General features: G+C 46.8%; 1 protein-coding gene across 34 annotated transcripts in view; it reads right to left on the bottom strand.

Annotated features, from left to right (window-relative positions):
* Positions 1–20,701, bottom strand: part of MAP4K4 (mitogen-activated protein kinase kinase kinase kinase 4) — a 151,651-nt gene that overhangs the window by 46,744 nt on the left and 84,206 nt on the right. For all 34 annotated transcript variants that reach the window (XM_055539463.1, XM_055539466.1, XM_055539475.1 and 31 more), the window contains 6 exons: positions 7,875–8,000; positions 6,556–6,666; positions 3,841–3,931; positions 3,300–3,430; positions 2,405–2,459; positions 560–638 (listed from right to left, as the gene is read on the bottom strand). In XM_055539463.1, the coding sequence (XP_055395438.1) occupies positions 560–638; positions 2,405–2,459; positions 3,300–3,430; positions 3,841–3,931; positions 6,556–6,666; positions 7,875–8,000 (593 nt within the window). The remainder of the gene's footprint in view (positions 1–559; positions 639–2,404; positions 2,460–3,299; positions 3,431–3,840; positions 3,932–6,555; positions 6,667–7,874; positions 8,001–20,701) is intronic.

The following is a 20,701-nucleotide window of genomic DNA, read 5'->3' as shown; positions in this document are numbered from 1 at the left end:
GGTCCCTAGTCCCCAAAAGGTTGGGGACCGCTGCTCCAGGACACCAGAGGACATGCCCCCGAGAAGAGCAGACCTAACAGCTGCTGAAGTACAAGTGTTGGCTCCTTGCGACCTCATGCACTACAGCCCGCCAGGCTCCTCCGTCCAGGGAATTCTCCAGACGAGAATACTGGAGTGGGTTGCCATTCCCCTCTCCAGGGGATCTTCCTGACCCAGGGATGGAACCCAGGTCTCCTACACTGCAGGCAGATTCTTTACTGTCTGAGCCACCAGGGAAGCCCATTACACTAAGAGGTATATTTAAATATTAAAACTGAACCTTTTTTAAAATATTGTGTTGGTGTTTCATAGAGTCACTTGGTGCTATTTTTACCATTCGAGGACAATGGATCAAGAGGAAAAAAAAAACATTAAAAACTAAAGCAATACACTTTGTAACACTGACTTCTGTGTTCTTTGGCAGTCAGAATGGCCAGGATTCTGTCCTGAAGTCAAACTAAAAAGGAACACTTTTTTTTTAAAGGAAGAGAATGACAACAACAAAGCACGTGCATCTTACCATTTTTTGGACTTCAGCCGGGGAGGAGGATTCCGGGGGATGAGAAACAGGGCTCTCATGGGATGCATGTCGCAGAGAGCTGGGGAGAGGAGAGGCGTGTCAGTTATGCACTCAGTCACTCGGTCTCGTTTCCGGGACCCATTCGGGGCATCACATACTCTGCCTGCTGTCCTATCGACTTGCTTCATGTCAAGCAGCCTGCACATCTAGTTATGCAGCTGAGAACATACCCCGAACCCCCCACTGAAGCACAGCAAAACACGAGGAGGACCAGAGCAATGAGAAGAACAGACCATTTCGAACAGACACTGGAAAGCATTCATAAATCAAAGATAAATACTGATTCAAAGTCCTAAAGGAGTTAACAGCTTAAGTCAGCTATCGGACGACAACAAAAATATTTTTATTTTCATAGGACTGTCATGAGGATTAAATGAGATGCAGCTGTAATGGCCTTCACACAATGCCTGAACTCAGGAGTACTAGCAGGCATGTCCACTGCTTACGAGTGAGTGTTCCTGAAATCGGGGAGTGATGGGATTGTTTAATTTTGTTCGATGACTGTTTACCCTCTGATCACTGGCCCAGTGAAGGCGTGAGAGGTGCACTTGGACACACAAGTATGTCACAACAGGTATTTCCGTGTGTTTATTTACCTTCACAAGCACCTTACAAGACAGCTGGGAGATAGGGCCAAAGAAAGGAGGGTGCTGTTCCCGCTGCGAAAGGGAACCGGACAAAGCATGGGGCAGTCCTGCCCCATCTCAGCCCCTCGGGGGACACGATGGAGCACAGGGTGATCAGCACAGACGGCCACTTCTGCAGTGCAACCAATCCCTAGCTGGGGGCAACCTGGGATCATTCATTCAACAAATATTTAGTCAGCAGCTATGTACCAAATGTTATATATTCAAGAGGGACCAGCAGAAAATAATGGGTTTCTTTTTTTCCTCTGCTCTCTGCAATTCTACTCTGTTGCTAAGTCACTTCAGTCGTGTCTGACTCTGTGCAACCCCATAGACGGCAGCCCACCAGGCTCCCCCGTCCCTGGGATTCTCCAGGCAAGAACACTGGAGTGGGTTGCCATTTCCTTCTCCAATGCATGAAAGTGAAAAGTGAAAGTGAAGTCGCTCAGTTGTGTCTGAGTCTTCGCAACCCCAGACTGCAGCCCACCAGGCTCCTCCGTCCATGGGATTTTCCAGGCAAGAGTACTGGAGTGGGGTGCCATTGCCTTCTCCGAGTCTACTCTATTCCTCATTAAAAATCAATTTCACAGAGTTGTCACTGATTTAATCCAAAGCAGAAGCAAAATTTCACAGGTAATACCAAAAAAATAAATAAATAAATTCCATGGATAAAAGGTTGTGCCTCTATTTTTAAAGTTAAAACATAAGTAAAATGGAAATTTCCTGTGTTAGGACCAGTTTCACTGAATACTAAGTTCAAACTATAAAAAGAAACATTATTGCCTATTACTGTGTGTGTGTGTGCATGCTTAGTCCTGTCCAACTTCTGCAACCCCATGGACTGAGTCCACCAGGCTCCTCTGTCCATGGGGTTCTCCAGGCAAAAATACTGGAGTGGGCTGTCATTATCTGATGTCAGAGTAAATCCAGGTCACACATCTAATTACAACTTAAAAGGCCCATGAACCTCAGGGAGACCTTCAGAAGGACTGATGTGTGCCAAGAACTCCTTTCACATCTAAAACTCCACTGTATTTATGATTCCTTCATCTGAACGCCCCACCAGGAACAACTCCATCATGAAGCCACTGTTTCTGAAGCCACGAGACCAGGTTTACGTTGCACAGAACTGGGCTGACAAGGCAGGCAGGCTACTTACGGGGAGCGCCTTCAGCCATCTCAATGGCAGTGATGCCACAGGACCAGAGGTCACTCTGCAGAACAAAGCAGACATTAGGGCACCATCCTCACTGTGAGGCCTGGGACTCGCCACCACTGGGCATTCACACAAACCACATACATGCATTCTTGGGGGGTACGAACCAAAAGGAAGTTTGCCAAGAAATTACGAGCACAAACACATCTGGAAGAACACCTTCCAAGTAAATAAATGATCAGCTCATAAAGTTCAGTCAACTCATGAAGAGGGTGATGGAAAAGCTATACAATCTGCCTTGTATTATACAGCTTTGTAAAAAGTTATGCAATAATGATAATAATGATCGTTAATTAGAACCACTTGCCGTACCTACGATCCAACTCTCAGCCACAGTCTGATGATCAAATAAGACTTTTCATCAGGACCAAGAACTGCATTATTGACACACGTCTCTAGAGGTCACTCTCAGAGTTTGAACACATTTGTGACCAAAGCAAAGGTGCACAGCTCTTTAGCAAGACTGAAATTTCACAAGGTGCTTGCTATGTAATCTGACAATATTTCTGAAATAAGAAATACCTGATACTCTTCAAATTAAAAAGAACAGTAAACAGAGCAGAAGCACTGAACTGACTTGGGACAAAAAAATTTCTGAGACTGAGAGTGACCCCTCCCACCTTGAAAGCAGCACCTGACTTAGAACAGAGCTGATGTAGAAATGGACCACACACACACACACACACACACACACAAAAAGCCTCAAAATACTGTCCCGGCAGATGTGCCCTATAGCAGGAGTCCATGCGGTCCTCGCTGGAGCAGGGAGGGGGACGTGGGGGCAGAACCCATGCCCAGGACCGGCACAGCCCACAAGGCCAGGCTGGCGGCACCTTACCCTGTAATCGTAGGTGGCGTCCGGGTTCTCGTCACAGGCAATGACCTCAGGGGCCATCCAGTATGGGGTGCCTATGAACGTGTTCCTCCTTCCCACGGTCCTGTCCAGCTGGGCACTCACCCCGAAGTCCACTGCGGCCAGAGGAAGGAAGGAAAGGGGACCACAGTGAGCAAACCAGTAAACAACAGGACGCAGACACGGAGCAGAGCAGGGTCTTCAGAGTAAGCCACACACCAGCACGGCGTGGATGCGCGACCCTCCAGCAACACAGATAAGGAGCGCCCCTCCAGAGCCAAGTCACCATAAGGCCAAGATGCTCGACCAGCCTGGGGGTTTCCCCAGGGGCCTGTACTCACAGGTCCCTGAGTTTACCACAGAGACCACCAGAGGGACTGCTGGGGGAGTCTGGGGCATGGATGAAGTGGGCCTGGAGCCACGCTAAGAGGTAAGCCTGGCTCCCACTTCTCCAACAGGACGGAAGGGGAAACGGGGGTGATGCCAGCAGAGGACTGCACCCCAGCGGGCATCAGATCACACTTACCCAGCTTCACCTCTGCGTTCTCGGTCAGCAGCACATTCTGGCCCTTGATGTCGCGGTGGATCACGTGATGGATGTGGAGATGGGCCAGGCCCTACAGGCAAGACACAGAGAGATTTACTTCTCTGATACTGCCAGTGAACAGTCCAGAATGCACCCCTTATAATATTCCATGGTTCAGGGGTTAAGAATTCATCTTCCAATGCAGGGGACACGGAATGGATCCCTGGTCAGGGAACCAAGATCCCACATATCACTTAGTGTGGCCAAAAGATTAAAAGAAAGAAAGAAAGAAAAAAAAAAAAAAAACATTCTCTGGTTCTTCCCTGGTGGTCCAGTGGTTAAGAATCCACCTTCCAATGCAGGGGACGCAGGTTCTATCCCTGGTTGGGGAGCTAACATCCCCACATACTGTGGGGCAACTAAGTCCACGTGCCACACCTAAGACCCAGAGCAGGCAAACAAACAAATATTGAAAAATAAAGTGCACACAGAATTCAACTTCAGTGGGTGTCCAGCAAGGTATCATCAGTGACACCATAAAGAGACACACGCCCAGTCCCGAGGGGCCAGGGCCAGGCTGAGGGGAGCACTACCAGTCTCTAGCTTTTCCCGAAGGCGCGTGTTTAGTGGCCATCTGCAGCGTCTCTCCTGCAACGTGTGCTATTTGTGTACGGGACGGTTGTTTTCCCACGCTGCACGCCCACCGTGCAGTGGGTGAGCCTGGGGGGATGTGAGCCGCATGCATTCCGGGGAAAAGCAAGGGTGAGAGTGGGCTTAAGGTCTGGCCCTTGAACCCAGCCTAGTTTTCCCACCAAAGAGCCACAAGCTGTGAACTACTGACTGACCCCACCTCTACCCCACGGGTACAACCGTTGTGCCATCCACAGAGCTTCATGTGCCAATCAAGCATCTTTCTTTTTCTCCCAAGGAAGTAAGCCCTAATGGGCACACAGCACTTTTTGATGACCTCGTGTCTGGAATGAAGCCCAGAGCATGCCTCTGATGAGAGGTGGTGGGAGAACAAAAACGCAGTTTGCATCCAAATATGGTCAGAAAGACAAAAAGGCAGCATTCTCACAACTCTACTTGTCCCGACTTCTGCCAGAGAACCTAATAAGCAGCTGCCTCCCAAGGCACAACCGACCTATCCAGTCTAAGATGCGGCAATTGAGAAAGGGTAGATGAGAATGCACTGTTTACTTGATTTTTCGTGTTTAACATTTTAGTGGGGTTTTTTATTGTTATCATAGGGCTTCGCAGGTGGCTCAGTGGTAAAGAATCCACCTGCCAAAGCAGGAGAGGTGGATTTGATCCCTGGGTTAGGAAGATCCCCTGAAGAAGGAAATGGTAACCTGCTCCAGTATACTTGCCTGGAGAATCCCATGGACAGAGGAGCCTGTCGGGCTACAATCCATGGAGTCACAAAGAGTCAGACACAACCGAGTGACTAAGCAACAACAACTCTGCTCTCAGGACACTGCAGGGGCCCACTCACTGAAGTCCCCCACAGCGGCGGGAGGCGGGGGGCGCAGTCTCACAAGTTAAGGCTCCTTTAGTAACCACAGAAGAGTTCTCATGCTTTTATAATGAAATGTGAATGTGATGGTACAAAGACAGGTCTCCCACCTCTCCCTATCCAACTAGTCGTCTTAAGAGAATTATCTATTTTCAAGAGCTCTGTAAACAAAATAAAAAGAAATTCAAACTGTCGCCATGAATTCTAGACAGCATTTTTAAAAACCTGCAGTCCTCTGTGAAGCTTAAACATAAATTTACCTATACATAAAAAATAAAGTAACAGGGTTTTTTTACAATTAGATTCCAATTCAATTCCATAGTCTTTATTTTTCAAAATGTGGTCCGTAAATGAAATCCAACCAAGTCATTTAAGTGTGTGATTTACAGGTAAAGTAGAGAGAAAACTGTGACAGAAGAGAAGAAGCCCACGGGCAACTCACAAGCAGTTTTCAAATACATTATTTTCAGACACACTGCGCTGCCACAATGGCTCCACTACTGAAAAGAATCTCAGAAGCTGCGAACATCATTTGGTAGCTCCCAAACTGGCTCAAAGACCATAAACCAGCTTTCCAACTGGCTGTAAATAACGTTAAACACAAGAACTTTCCCTCGTAAATACTGCAGCAGATTCTGTTAATGCCAAAGCCCAGAAGATGACTCTGAAAGCCAGCATTTAGCACCATTAATACTGATTTACAAGCTCAGACACAGGATTTCCATAAACAACACAAGCTAAAGATTATTTCTCGTCCTCTGCACTCTGATTTTCTTTTGAATAACTGCAGGATGAATTCAGGGAAATAAATTACATTAAAAACACACACACACACAACTATTTTAAGTCTGGTTTCTTTAGATACAGGCCAGAGTCAACATCGTGATGTGGCTTCAACTGTCGAAGCCAACTGGCTATACGGAACCCTTGGTTGTTGTGAAAAGAATAATCTGTACAGTGGCAACTGATGCTGGGAGGATTGGGGGCAGCAGGAGAAGGGGGATGACAGAGGATGAGGTGGTCGGATGGCATCTCCGACTCGATGGACATGAGTTTGAGCAAGTGCTGGGAGCTGGTGAAGGACAGGGAAGCCTGGCGTGCTACGGTCCACGGGGTCGCCAAGAGTCGGACACGACTGAGCGACTGAACGACCAGCACAAGCAGCAAATGCAGAGAAAGCGGAGCTGGGGGCGGCCTACCCGCAGGATCTCCCTGGAGATGTAGGCTATCCAGTCTTCCTTTAGCGTGTTGCCCTTGGTGTTCTTCACCAGGTCTGTGATGGATCCGGCCCCACAGAACTCCATAACGAGCTGCAGGGAGACAAGACACGGGCGCATCCCGCTGGCGGTCAGAGCACCGCAGGCGTCAGCACCCTCCCCGGGCAGGCCGGGGGCAGTCCAACTCCCACCCTTTTCCTAAAAGGCGATCACTGGGCGAGTGATCACTGTGGAGGCACCAAACCCCTGAGGGCGTATTCCACCACCCCATCTCCTGGGCAGGCACATGGGTCCAGGACTCTGGGGTCCTCACTCCACAGCACAGCCTGGGCAGAGGCCCTGCAGCCCCTGTCGCCAGAGCACAGGCACAGATGGGCCGTCTGTCCTTAACCAACACCCAGTCATCAGAAGCCTGACCCAGATACTCCCCAACAGGCGTCTCACTTGCCAGCATCAGAAATGTTCTATTTTCCACAACGTTGTGATTCTCCAACTATTTTATGTTAACTGGGGTGGAAGACTAATTTTAAGCAGCACAGAACTTTTCACTAGACACTCTTTACAATACTTAGATGTTTGAACAATATGAACAAAGCATATTTTTAAAGTACTTAGAAAATGAACTATTCTAAAATTTTAACTATGTTTAGATATGGGTAATAGAAATAAAGGTATTTTTTTCCCCTTTAAAACTTTCCTAACTTTGCAAATATTCTACAATGACTTAAAAAAAAAAAATCAGAAGAATATTCATTTATCTTCCCTCTCTGTAAATCCAGTACTTTTGGTAGAATTAATGTGATCACTACAGAGCCAGCATTATCTCAGTGTCACATCTTGAACCATGTTCAATAAGAGGTGAGGTTGAACATGTATAAGTTCCACGAATTTACCCGAAATTCACCGCTCTTAGTAAATCACAGAACTAAGCTTGTTGTCTTGCAGCTTGTCTCTCACTCCCACGGAAGTAAAGAAAATGCATGTTGCTGAGATGCTACACTAATTTCATAAAGTTTTCATCATACTGCTTTTGATTTCAAGCTCCTAACTTCCTTGCTATTTTACGTGTTTCCCTTGTTTCTCACTGTGCCACCTTATTCCCAAAACACAAACTCTTTTCCCTGCAACGTGAAATCAACACCAAAATAAACATTCAGGATGCCTTCCACTGAGAAGTCCAGGGAAGATACCAGACTTTACCCCTCTGCTTTTCTCTCCCCTTCCTCTGGAAGGTTCTTAATGCCGTTCTAGTACAACCAAAAAGGAAACCCCACAAAACATGCAGGAAGACGCTTGCTTACCCAAAGCTGGTCATCGTGTCCTGGGGGGCTCTTTTTAATGAAAGCACCGTAATACGTTGCAATATTTCTATGATGAGAATATTTCTTCAGCATATTTATCTCCAGTTTGATTTCCTCCTCTTCATCCTTAAGAAAAAAATAAAACATGCAGTGTCTGAATGACAGGCATGACTGGACTTCCTCCACACGCAGGCCATCAGAGGGTCCCGGCCCCTCCAACAAGGGAGACAGGTGCTGTGACCTTTGCCAAGAACTGGGGGCTCACCCTCTGCAAGGTGATCACAAGCTCAGCAAACAAGACAACAAGAACACAAGGTAAAGATGAACAGGCAGCAGAGGGCATGTGTGGACCAGGCTCCTTCGCTGACCACGTGCCCCCAGGCAGCTCATTCTACTTCTCTGAGCCTCAAGTTGCTCACCTGTAAAAATGGGAGGAAAGGGGGGAACAACTGGCCAATATTATTTCGACAGATTACCAGGAAGGGCTGTTTCTTTTCTAGAGAGCACTTGTAAGTACAAACTGTCCAGAGCATTTAAGGCGGAGGAGGTTCACCTCTGAGAGCCTCTCACAGGAGCATCCCCGGGGTCGGGGCACAGGCAGGGGCTGAGCCCAGGAGCCCTTCAGTCCTGAACAGGGGGCTCCCCCAAGAGATCAGGCCAGGCAGGGGGCCCGGAGACAAGCACCACTGGGTGCTGGCAGGTTGTCCTGGACTGGGCTCACTCCCTGGCCTCTCACTACTCTGAGATGAGATGAGCAAAGCAAGGAAGGAAGAGCCTGTGAGGGACAATCAGAGCGGGCGCGCAGGAGACAGGTGGTGATACAAGTCACTCCTGTGAGTGTACCAAGGTCCCCGCTTCCTCGAGGCGTCCTGTCCCCTGCTGAGCCTGGACACAGGGTGACGCCAAACACCTTCAGGGAGTCATCTGAGGGAAGACTACACACAACCAACAGGACGGGAGGAGAGCAAAACGGAAGAGAGAAAATAAGAGAGGAAGAGAGGAAGCAAGCCTCGGTTAGGAAAGAGACGTTTGAGGGAAGGTGAAGAAGAGCTCTGAGAGAAGCTTTGTATAGCCAGACCTCTAGAATTCCCTCTGCTTCATGTATTTTCAACATGAAGTGATGAGCAGTTCTCTAAGACCTCCTGACTTGTCTACACTGACAGGCTCCTTCCACTTTAGTGCTGCCCTTCCCTCTCCATGGAAGACTGCAAGCCATGGAGGTGCGTGTGTGTTCATATGCACACACACACACACACACACACACACACACGAAACCTACTGGTGCAGCCAAGCATCTCCAGGAACCTTCCATACAGCCTCACAGAATGAACCTAAGTTTGATTCACTAACACTGTTCTTTAATATAAAAGACACAAGATCATTAGAACTCTTCACTGCGACCCGTCTGTCTTGGGAGGCCCTGCAGAGCATAGCTCAGCGCTTCACTGAGTTATGCCAGCCTCCTCCCCATGATAAGGCTGTGATCCATGAAAGGGGAACAATTAAGATATTAACCAGGAGACTAAATGAAAAAGAAAGTGTCTTTTTAAAAACAGAACTTGCCATTGTTCATTACTGCTTATAAACCAAACACACAGCAGAACATACAATCATCACCCACCAGCGATTCTCACAGTGGTGGCTTGCAGTGGCTTGCAGCCACCGAGTGGTGGCTCAGTCCGGAGGTGTAACCATGAGGACACTACAGCACGCTGCTGATGGGCACAGCAGTCACGTGACTTTGACAGATGACGGCCGTGAATATGGAGCAGAGCCAGATGGCCAAGTGCAGTCCAGACACTGGGCTGTGTGGTAATTCTCACTGAAACCTCATGCATGTGCAAATCATACCAAATGCATGATTTAAACATGTCATGGACTAAGCGAGGCTTCCCTGGTGGCTCAGACAGTAAAGAATTTGCCTACAATGCAGGAGACCCAAGTTCAATCCCTGGGTTGGGAAGATCCCCTGGAGAAGGGAATGGCAACTCACTCCAGTACTCTTGCCTGCAACAGAGGAGCCTGGTGGGCTACAGTCACAAAGAGTCGGACTGACTGAGCGACTAAACAATGTAATGTGACTGGTTTTTACATATTTCTTTCTAGCGATTGCACAAAGCAGTGTCTTCTAACTCGTTCACCTCTCTGTATAAGAACAACCAAGACCCTCCAACGGCACCTGAAGTTTGCCGAGATCACCAAATTAAAACCCTGACACATCTTACATGCTTAGAAATCCTTACAGACGTGAGTTGAGTACTGTCTGTGGGTGTGAACAGCACTCAATACACAGACAGGTCCCACTGCTGGCGGACCCTCACACACAATGCAGCTCCCTGAACCTAAGATGCAGCTAGGCAGCCGCTCATCACATTTCATAATGAAACGATGATTCACGACCAACTGTAAGACATACGGTCACAGGTCTGAAATGGGGCTGCAAGTTAGAAATGATGACATATAACCTAAGAACAGCTTCAGCACAGTTTGGGAACAGCTTTTCTAATATGACTGAAACATCCAAATGTTTTCTGACATATAGTAATCAGATCAGTGTCACTTGCCAGAGTATTTCTGGGTCTTCAGTAGTCAAATCATGAAAGCCAGATGAAATGGGTGTTCAGAGGAAGGCATACTGTCCTGTCAAACCACCATTTTGGGATAAGGATTGTATATTCTTTGAATCATCCCTTCTCTGGCTTCTCTGGTTTTAAAATAGAAGGTTACTGCACAGTTTATAAAATAAAAAGGCATTCAGCACCACTAATTGTCAGGCCCTGTCTAAGCATCAGAAATGTAGTGTCTCTCAACAGCTTTGACCCAGGTACACCTGGGACCCTCATCACAACACATGCATGTGTGTGTGTGTGTATGTGCACACACGTGCTCAGTCAAGGCTGACTCTTTACGGTCCCCATAGACTGTAGCCCACCAGGCTCCTCTGCCCATGGGATTTTCGGCAAGAATACTGGAGTGGATTGCCATTTCCTTCTCCAGGGGATCTTCCCAATGTCAAGCATCGAACCCACATCTCTTTTGTCTCCTGCATTTGCAGGTGGATTCTTTACCACTGCACCATCTGGGAAGCCAATGCTTTTAGTATGGTGTTTTTAAATGTATGAGTCTCTAGGATAATAATGAACCAACATGCGAGTTCAGATCTCCCATTGGTCATTAGTAAAATACAGGTTTGGTGGTCTCGCCCCAGTATATATTTACACATATCACCACCACAAACACACACCTCACTTTGCCAGAGAAGATGCACAGAGAACAAACTCCGAGCAGGCTAACAATTCTAAACAAATAACAAACCTCACATTTGCAAAGAAAGGGGAACCGGCAAGTAACCTGGTTGAGTCCTAGCTCATCTCTAGGGGGCCACAGTAAAGTACAGATGAAGAAGGAAAAAAAAAATGAAGTGTCACTTGAGAGAGGAGAGGGGACATGCGGAGAAGAAAGGGAGGGCCTGCTCCTGGTCTCCCCCAGGGACCAAGCAGCTGCCAGACCCGCCCCGCTTCCCCTGTGATCCCAGGCAGCTGCTGCCAAGTAGAGTTTTGGACTCTCCCACTGGGAGCAAGCTCCCACAGAAAAGGCCTTTGTCTCGGCTGGGCTAAGGCTGGGGAGGAGTTTCCCATTGCCTTCCTTGGCTACTGAGGACCTCTGAGCATCGTGGTCATCTTTAAAAGCAGCCAGGGGTTTGGGAGTCACCTGACGAGCCCTGTCCACTCCACACTCTGAGCGTGGAGCAGGGCAGAGGACTAGTGGGGTTTTTTAATGGCTCCTTAAAATGCTTGGACTCCGAGCACACATGCACCAAAATGCTGTTTAAACTCTTGTAACCTGAATTCTGTCTCCTTCCACTGATGGCAGTAACTGTGAAGAGACAGAAGTGGACCTCAGCTGACTGGGAGGATCCAAGAGGACTGGGAATGTTCTCCCAGCACACCCCTTACAGAAAGAAGCCTACTCAGTAATAGCTGAACAACAAAAAACAGGAAGGGCAATTCATTATTCACTCTTTACCAGATTCAGAGAATCATAATAAAATGACATATGCAAATACCTCTAGCAGATTTCACCACTGAGTCATATAAACACACACATACTCAAAATGAAAACATCCATTAAAAAAACAGCTTACAAGTTTGTTTTAGTTAACAACCACCAAACCCTTCTTCATGATACTGTTAACTGGTAAAGAAATGAGGAAAGATCACCTTTGACTTGCAAATCCCAGTGACATCTGAGAATATTACTCAGTACCACAGCAAGGTGAATGAACCAAAGTTAAGTTTTCTGACTCAGATACATGAAAAGTCCTACAACTTAAATTCACTGGTAATTCAACCAGACAGAGGCGAACACAACTCTGCAGGGAAGATTCTCGGGCAGAAGGAAGGTACGGAATCTAGTCAGAGGAAGGAAGGACACATCCTTTAAAATGAATCAGCGTCCATCTCACAAGATCCAAGATAAAATCCCCAACAGAAAAAGGCCAAGTGAACACGCGCTATGTGCTAAGCTGTTTCAGTTGTGTCTGACTCTTTGTGATCCCACGGACTGTAGCCCACCAGGTTCTCCTGTCCATGGGAATTGACCTAGGGATCAAACCAGAATCTCTTGTATCTCTTGCACTGGCAGGTGGATTCTTTACCGCCGCATCACCAGGGAAGCTGAATTCACATATACACCTTCTACAACTATATAAGGGAAAAAACCCAGTGATCCTCAGACATCTTCCCTAAGCATTCACTCCAAAAATGCACAGGAGCTGCTAAGAAATGCATCTCAGACACAGCAAACCTTCGGAGACTGGAACCAAACGAAATTCACTCTGACTGGCCACCGTCTGCACTGCTGCGTCACCACCCGTTTTACCAAAATGTCCATTTCTTAAACTTAGAACAAGGAGAAGCTCAGCAAGTCTCCATCAGCACTGGACTAAGTGATCTATAGGCAAAAACTCGGTAAGACGATGGTAGTCTGATTTCACCACAGTCTTCAAGCCTGCACAGAAAACCATCTTGGGCTCTTGAATCACTCATGTCTTCTACATCAAGTAAGTACCAATAATACCCTTGGCATTAGTCCATCGTACGCAGAATAATTTTCACAGCATCGCAGGAGAAGGTAACTGCATGCTCAGACCAGATGTGTCTGTGTGGGTGCTGCCAAGCACACATGGAAACCCCACAGCTGTGTCCATCGATCAGACATGATGTCACAGCTCCACTCGGAGACTGCCTGGCAGCCAGCATCTCCCTCCCATGCAAGCGAAGCAACAGATGCTGGAAACGGTACGGTAACAGACACTGGGACTGAGCCACAGCGTCAATGCGATAGATGGGAGATTTAAGTCAAGTGGCAACAGAGATAGAGTCGACCAGCGGCTTCAAACAGTACATATGTTTCAGTCAGGCTTTTTAAAGTCTTACGCTGCTTCCTTTCCCTAACTCCACTGTTCCTTATACTCAGATGAGTTATGATAATAAAGATGATGGCAAATGCCTTGTTATTTAAGGAGCATCTGTCAAGGAAAATACATTAAGTCATCAGAATGTACAGTGGTGATTAGTGCCCACTTTTCAAGATCTTATTAAAAACAAAAGAAAGAAGTGCTTCTCATCACATGGTATCACGAAGTCACTTAAAGTGGCCTGTTCTGCAGTAGCTCACGATCTAAAGGATACACTGTCCACACACAATACATGGACAGGGGTGACCACTTTGTTGCTCAGTCACTGAGCTGTGTCCCAGCTCTTCTGTGACCCCACGGACTGTAGCCCGCCAGGCTCCTCTGACCATGGGATTTCCCAGGTAAGCATACTGGAGTGGGCTGCCCTTTCTTCCTGACCCAGGGATTGAGCCCGAGTCTCATGCACTGGCAGGTGGGCTCTTTACCACTGTTCACTTAAATTCAGCCAATCTCAACTGATCCAACTTAATGAGATCCAATCGTGATCGTTTTCATTACAGGAAGTGGGGTCCTTGATAGTGTAGACTACTTTATTTTATCTTGTTTTTGAAGGTCATTACATCAGATTCATCACTGATTATGATCATGGAAAATACAGAAGGAATAAAGAAAATGCTAAAAGCTAATGAGTGTTCAGATTACATTACATCACTATAAAGTGTAAACACACACTAGGAACAAGCTTACAGGTAGGCTTTGGTGGTGTGTGTTATTTTAAAACAGCCCTATTATCAATCAGAAAGGATGGGCAGGGCTGAGAGGGTCTCCCCCCAAGGTGTCTTGGGGACCATGGGGGAGGGGAGGGCAGTGAAGCAACAGGCAAGAACCCAGGCTGGCCTGGAACCCAAGCTCACAGAGTCAGCAGAAAAGTGACCAGTGGCTCTAAAAGAATGAACAGTCAACAGCGGTGTGACATCGTGACACCCCAGAAGCGCTGGGTAATTAGTCCCTGGTGAAGACCAGTGGCTGCAGGGACATTCAACGCCAAGGAAGATGGGATTTTTGAGAGAAGTTCCTGCAGGACACTAGGTCTCTAGTCATCAGAAGTGAGCAATATTCCTGATTTTTCTCTCGACTCTTGCAGTGAAATGGATAAGATTAAATCAGAAAAGAAATACTTAATCATGTCCCAAACATAAGAAATTAAAAAGCCAAGGTCTGTTTTCCCTAGGACAGGCACCTGAGCATCTCTTCTCGGTTCAAGAAGTTCTTCCACAGGTGGATTTCCTTCTGTGTCTGCAGCAATTTCAGTTCAGCACCTGCTACATGCATGCAAGACTCCTCGAGGCTGCACGGCCAGCTTGACACCCATGGATGAGACTGCTCTCTCAGAAGCCAGTGGGACATCAAAGAATATGAGAGCAGGGAGAGTAAATTACCACTACGTGCAGAGGCACGAATGGCTCCCACAAACGTAAGGGGATGTCAAAGAAGCAGACACAATGCGAGCCTATGACTTTTTACATCGACCACAAACACAAACAAAAATAATCAATCGTGTTAGAAGTCAGGCGAATGGCTCCTCCCAGGGGAAGTGGCTGGTAACTGGAGGGGCTGCCAGGCACATTCCTGGGCTGCTACCAATGCTCTGTTTTTTGACTTAGCTGCTGACTCATAGGTGGGGCGAGTTCAGTTTTTGGAAATGTCCTGGGTTTGTCATTTGTGCACTTTTCTGTATGCATGTCACACTACACACACAGAGGCAAGTGGACACAGCTGTCCTTGAGAAGTGGACGCTACCAAGCCTCTCCACTTTGTGGCCACAGCACAGCACATTAAAGAGAAAAAAAAAAAAAATCAGGCCCGAGAAGGTCCGGATGTAAGAGAAACAAGAGCAGAGAAGAAACAGCACAGGGCTCCCAGGCCGGGAGAAATCGCCCAGCCTCCAGAGGCCCCAGACACCACGGTGACCACGAGAGCGTGGACACAGGGGCAGCTGCCCTGCAGAGGCCGGTGAGCCCAGCAGCCCTGAGCTGGCACCTGGGGCCTGGACTGGGGAGGGTACCCAGCACCCCTCAGATGGAGACGAGCAGCTGCCTGTTCCTTGCCTGTCTAAACAAACAACGGGGTTTATGCTGAACACCTACCTCCCAGCGGGGAGAGTGAAAGTTGGGGGACATGCCAGGCAGACAGTGTTTATGTGACCATCTCCAAATAAAACCCCAGGCACTGGGTGTCCAAGGAGCTTCCCTGGTGGACAGCGCTGCCCGCATGGTAGGACTTCTTGCTGCTGGAGGAGTTAAGCTTGTCTTTTATGATGACTTCAGGGGGCCAGGACTCCTGGAAGTCTGTGCCTGGATTCCTTCGGACTTCACCCCACACGTCTCTGCGCTCTGCTGACTGCTTCACGTCCTTCCCTGGTTGCAAATCGAAGCTGAGGCCAGTTATAGGCTGACTCCTGAGTCCTCCTGCTGCTGCTGCTGCTGCTAAGTTGCTTCAGTCGTGTCAGATTCTGTGCGACCCCATAGACGGCAGCCCACCAGGCTCCCCTGTCCCTGGGATTCTCCAGGCAAGAACACTGGAGTGGGTTGCCATTTCCTTCTCCAATGCATCAAAGTGAAAAGTGAAAGTGAAGTCGCTTAGTCGTGTCCGACCCTCAGCGGCCCCATGGACTGCAGCCCACCAGGCTCCTCCGTCCATGGGATTCTCCAGGCAAGAGTACTAGAGTGGGGTGCCACTGCCTTCTCCGCCTGAGTCCTCCTAGAGAGCCATTAAGCCTGAGGATGGTCTTGAAGCCCTGGCCAATGCACATATGTGTTTTTTTTTATGTAACTTTTTATTTTGTATCACAGTATAACCAATTATTTTGGCCAATATTTTAGCCACCTGATGCAAGCAGGAGAAGACTGATGCTGGGAAAGATTGAAGGCAAAAGGAGAAGAGGGCGGCAGAGGATGAGATGGTTGGATGGCATCAGGGACTCAATGGACATGAATTTATCTGAGCAAATTTCAGGAGATAGTGAAGGACAGGGAAGCCTGGCGTGCTGCAGTCCATGGGGTTGTAGAGAGTCAGACAGGACTTAGCGACTGAACAACAGGGCTGATTAACAATGTTGTGATAGTTTCAGGTGGATATCAACAGGACTCTGCCATACATATATTAATACAAGTATCCATTCTTTCCCCAAACTCCCCTCCCGTCCAGGCTACCACCTAACGCTGAGCAAGAGTTACATGCCGATGAACATCTTTTTAAGTAAGTTTGCTAGGAATGGAGGCAAGAAGGGAAGTGTAGAGATAAGAAGTAGAATTTTGCATTTATAGCCCTCAAGTAAATTTAAAAAAGAAAAGCTGGTGGGAAGGGAGGACAGGATTTTTACAAAACAGTGCCCACATTTAAAAAATAGCAATTTATGTGATTGAAAAATTGGTGGGTGTTTTTTTCTTTCAATTGAACTATTTATTTTCCTTAGAAAAATGCTTTCGATTCATGAAGTGACAAGGTAGCCGTATCCGCCTGGAGATGGTTCATCAACAATTACAAAGGGCTCCCTTTCACGGCAAGTTTTATTTTACCAGGAGCTCAAGAATAGCTCCTTCTGGAGCATAATTAATCTTTCTATTCCACCCTACCTCTGAGAAGAGCCTGCATTAAAAGACTAAGTGTTTAGTAATTGTTTAAATGAATGAATTAGTGCAACTTCAGGAACAGCATTTAAAGGCACAAGAACAAAAGCCCAGAAACCATGGCTGACACATTCCCTTTCCAGTCCCACTGCACCTGACCAAAATCAAGAGCACTTTTTCTTACTTCCATTAAGAATGGATGATAATAGTTTCCCTTTCCGATTTTTTTTTCTAACCCATGCAGCGACAGAAATAATATGTATGAAAATTAGCGCTGTCTCCATTGTTATAAAAGGGAATATATGTATTTGCCAACACTCAAAAAATGCTTTTAGAAATTCTCTTTTAAAGTTGGCAGGACACTGCAGCAAAATGGAAGGTGAGCATCACCCATGTGAAGGACTCCGTGCTAGGCCTGGAAAGGCGAGGAGAACCCTTTAACAGTCAGCTTCCCACAGCGTTTATAGCTCAGGACGGAATAACATTAAGCATGGAAGGAACATGAAGTAACTGCTCCCTAGGTAGCCATTGAAACAGTACGAGGAGAGAACTTACAGGCGGGACCAAAGTGGTCGCCAAGGCGCAGACCGTGTGACTCTACCGGGGCACAGACGCCTCCTGAGACAGGAGGCAGATGGCGCAGGACGCCGAGGACGCGGGCCGCCTGCAGAGCCCAGAGAGCAGCTGCTCAGGCGGGCAGGCTGTGTCGGAAGGCTTTCAGCAGAAGCAACGAGTGATGTTATTTTATTAACTTTAACGAGGAGAAGGGAACAAAGAAACTGCCATTTACACGCAGAACCTGCATGCTGGCCACTGTGCATCTATTATGTTATTTTCATTCTGATGAAAGCCTGTGAAGTAGGAATTATTATTCCATTTTACAGATGAGGAAACTGGAGCTTTATTAAATTTAACTCTAGGCTCTAGCCTGCCAAAGGACATTAACACTGTCTTAGAGTAAAAGCCAGGATATGACTATTAAATAAACACGGCTGACTTTCGATGAGGCTCATAAAGTATAAATTCACTTTGAAAAATATTTATGGGCCTCACATTTCTGTTCACAGGAAAAAGGAGAAAAGTAAATAAATCAATTTTATTAGTTCAGTGACCATTCTAAAAACAAAAGCCAGAAACGTACTCACTCTTTCTAACCACTAATAATTTTAAGAGACTCCTTTATTTTCTTTCCTAGAGGGATGAAATTCAAGTGTGAAGGGCAGGTCTTACTATTATTTATGATTAATGTGCAATACCTATGGTTGCTTTTAACATTTTTTATTACAAAAATATGAGAACTGTAAAAAGTGGCCATACCCCCACGAGTATTTTACTACAACAAAACAGCACTAGAATGTTCCTGGACAATGAAATCAATTGTTGCTGTTCAGTCGCTTTGTCATGTCCAGCTCTTTGCGACTCCATGGACTGCAGCACATCAGGCTTCCCTGTCTTTCACTATCTTCCAGAGTTTGCTCAAACCCATGTCCACTGAGTCAGTGATGTTATCCAACCATCTCATCCTCTGCCACCCCCTTCTCCTCTTGCCCTCAATCTTTCCCAGCATCATAGTCTTTTCCAACAAGTTGGCTCTTCACATCAGGTGGCCAAAGTATTAGACATTTACCATCAGTCCTTCCAATGAATATTCAGGTTTGATTTCCTTTCCAGTGAGTTGGCTCTTTGCATCAAGTGGCCAGAGTATTGGAGCTTCAGCTTTAGCATCAGTTCTTCCATTGAATATTCAGGGTTGATTTCCTTTAGGATGGACTGGTTGGATCTCCTTGCAGTCCAAGGGACTCTCAAGACTCTTCCTCAGCACCACAGTTCAAAAGCATCAATTCTTCAGCACTCAAGAACCAATACTATGTGAGTCGGTGATGCCATCCAACCATCTCATCCTCTGTCGTCCCCTTCTCCTCCTGCCCTCAATCTTTCCCAGCATCAGGGTCTTTTCCAGTGAGTCAACTCTTCGCATGAGGTGGCCAAAGTACTGGAGTTTCAGCTTCAAAATCAGTTCTACCAATGAACACCCGGGATTGATCTCCTTTAGAATGGACTGGTTGGATTTCCTTGCAGTCCAAGGGATTCTCAAGACTCTTCTCCAGCACCACAGTTCAAAAGCATCAATTCTTCGGTGCTCAAGAACCAATACTGTGTATCTATTATGTGTTTCTCCAAGTGCCCACCAAAACCAGAACATCCCATTCAACTCAAAGATTTGAATGCCTACAAAACTTACTGGGTATCGCCTCTGGTTATCTGGCGCTAGGCAGACCCCAAGTACAGGACGCAGAGCTATACTCTCAGAGTGAACTAGGGGATACCAGAGCACAATGTAAAGATCAGAGTGCTATTCTGGCAAGGAGCTATGAACTCCAGGCGAGTCAATCTCCATTCTAATCATCAAGTGCTGTCGTCCGTATATAAAGGCACTGTGACAAACGTAACAGATCTGAGGTGTAGAGTTCATCCAGTCTTAATCTTCCTCTACTTATTCACTTACGAAATAGACAAGAACAGTACATGAGAATTTTCGTATTTTGTAAATCCTTAGTTACATTCTTAGAGTAAATCAATCACAGATAAAAACAAATTCTATCCCCGCCAAAAAAAAAAAAACTAAACCTTTACAAAAATCTCACTGTTATTTACATCCTCAATGGCTCAGTCGGGTCTGACTCTGTTACTTTTAAAACACATTTGCTATTTTTTGTTGTTTTTTAATTGCTCAGTCCTGTCCAACTCTTTTGCAACCCCATGGACTGTAGACCCCCAGTCTCCTCTGTCCATGGGATTCTCCAGCAAGAATACTGGAGTGGGTTGTCATTTCCTTCTTCAGGGAATCTTCCTGACCCAGGGACTGAATCTGCATCTTCTGCAATGGCAGGCAGGTTCTTTAACCCTGTGCCACCTGGGAAGTCCTTAAAACACATCCTCGGGGGCTTATTTGTTGAGCAGTTTGGCCTTAACCCCAAGTTAACTTCATATTTATTTTCAGGGAAAGGAGGATAGTGGCATTCAGAAGGAAGAAGAGTAAGTCTAGGGGAGGGAGGGAGAAGGCGATGGCACCCCACTCCAGTACTCTTGCCTGGAAAATCCCATGGACGGAGGAGCCTGGTGAGCTGCAGTCCATGGGGTCGCTAAGAGTCGGACCCGACTGAGAGACTTCACTTTCACTTTTCACTTTCATGCATTGGAGAAGGCAGTGACACCCCACTCCAGTGTTCTTGCCTGGAGAATCCCAGGGACAGGGGAGCCTGGTGGGCTGCCGTTTATGGGGTCGCACAGAGTTGGACACAACTGAAGCGACATAGCAGCAGCAGCAGGGGAGGGATGGGACTAGAAAGTTGGGATTAGCAGATGCCAACTATTAATGTATAGGATGAATATATATATATGTATAAACTAAGTCACTTGGCTATAAACCAGAAATTAACACAATTCACTACAAATCAACTACACTTACTCACAGTCCGTCTATTCTTGTGGTCCCAGCCTTTGCTCCTCCATTAGATGCAGGGGAGGAGGGCATCCACGTTCCAGCTGAGCCTGGCACACCCAGAGCCTGGTACAAGTCCTTAACAAATATCAATTCACTTCATCCACTCTACACTTTATCACTGAAGATGAATTCTAGTATCTTTTTAATTCTAGTAGAACTTCTTAAAAAAAAAAAGTATCATAAATAGTACAAAGCACCCTCTGGTTCTTTTGTAATAGGTCCATGTTTATTTACTCTACACCAGGTGTCCACAATGGGGGTGACATCACCCTCC

The sequence above is a fragment of the Bubalus kerabau genome, chromosome 11 (assembly GCF_029407905.1).
Source record: "Bubalus kerabau isolate K-KA32 ecotype Philippines breed swamp buffalo chromosome 11, PCC_UOA_SB_1v2, whole genome shotgun sequence".
NCBI classification, from domain to species: domain Eukaryota; kingdom Metazoa; phylum Chordata; class Mammalia; order Artiodactyla; family Bovidae; genus Bubalus; species Bubalus kerabau.
Note: the sequence above shows the minus strand (reverse complement) of the source record. Positions and strands in the feature narration are given on the sequence as shown.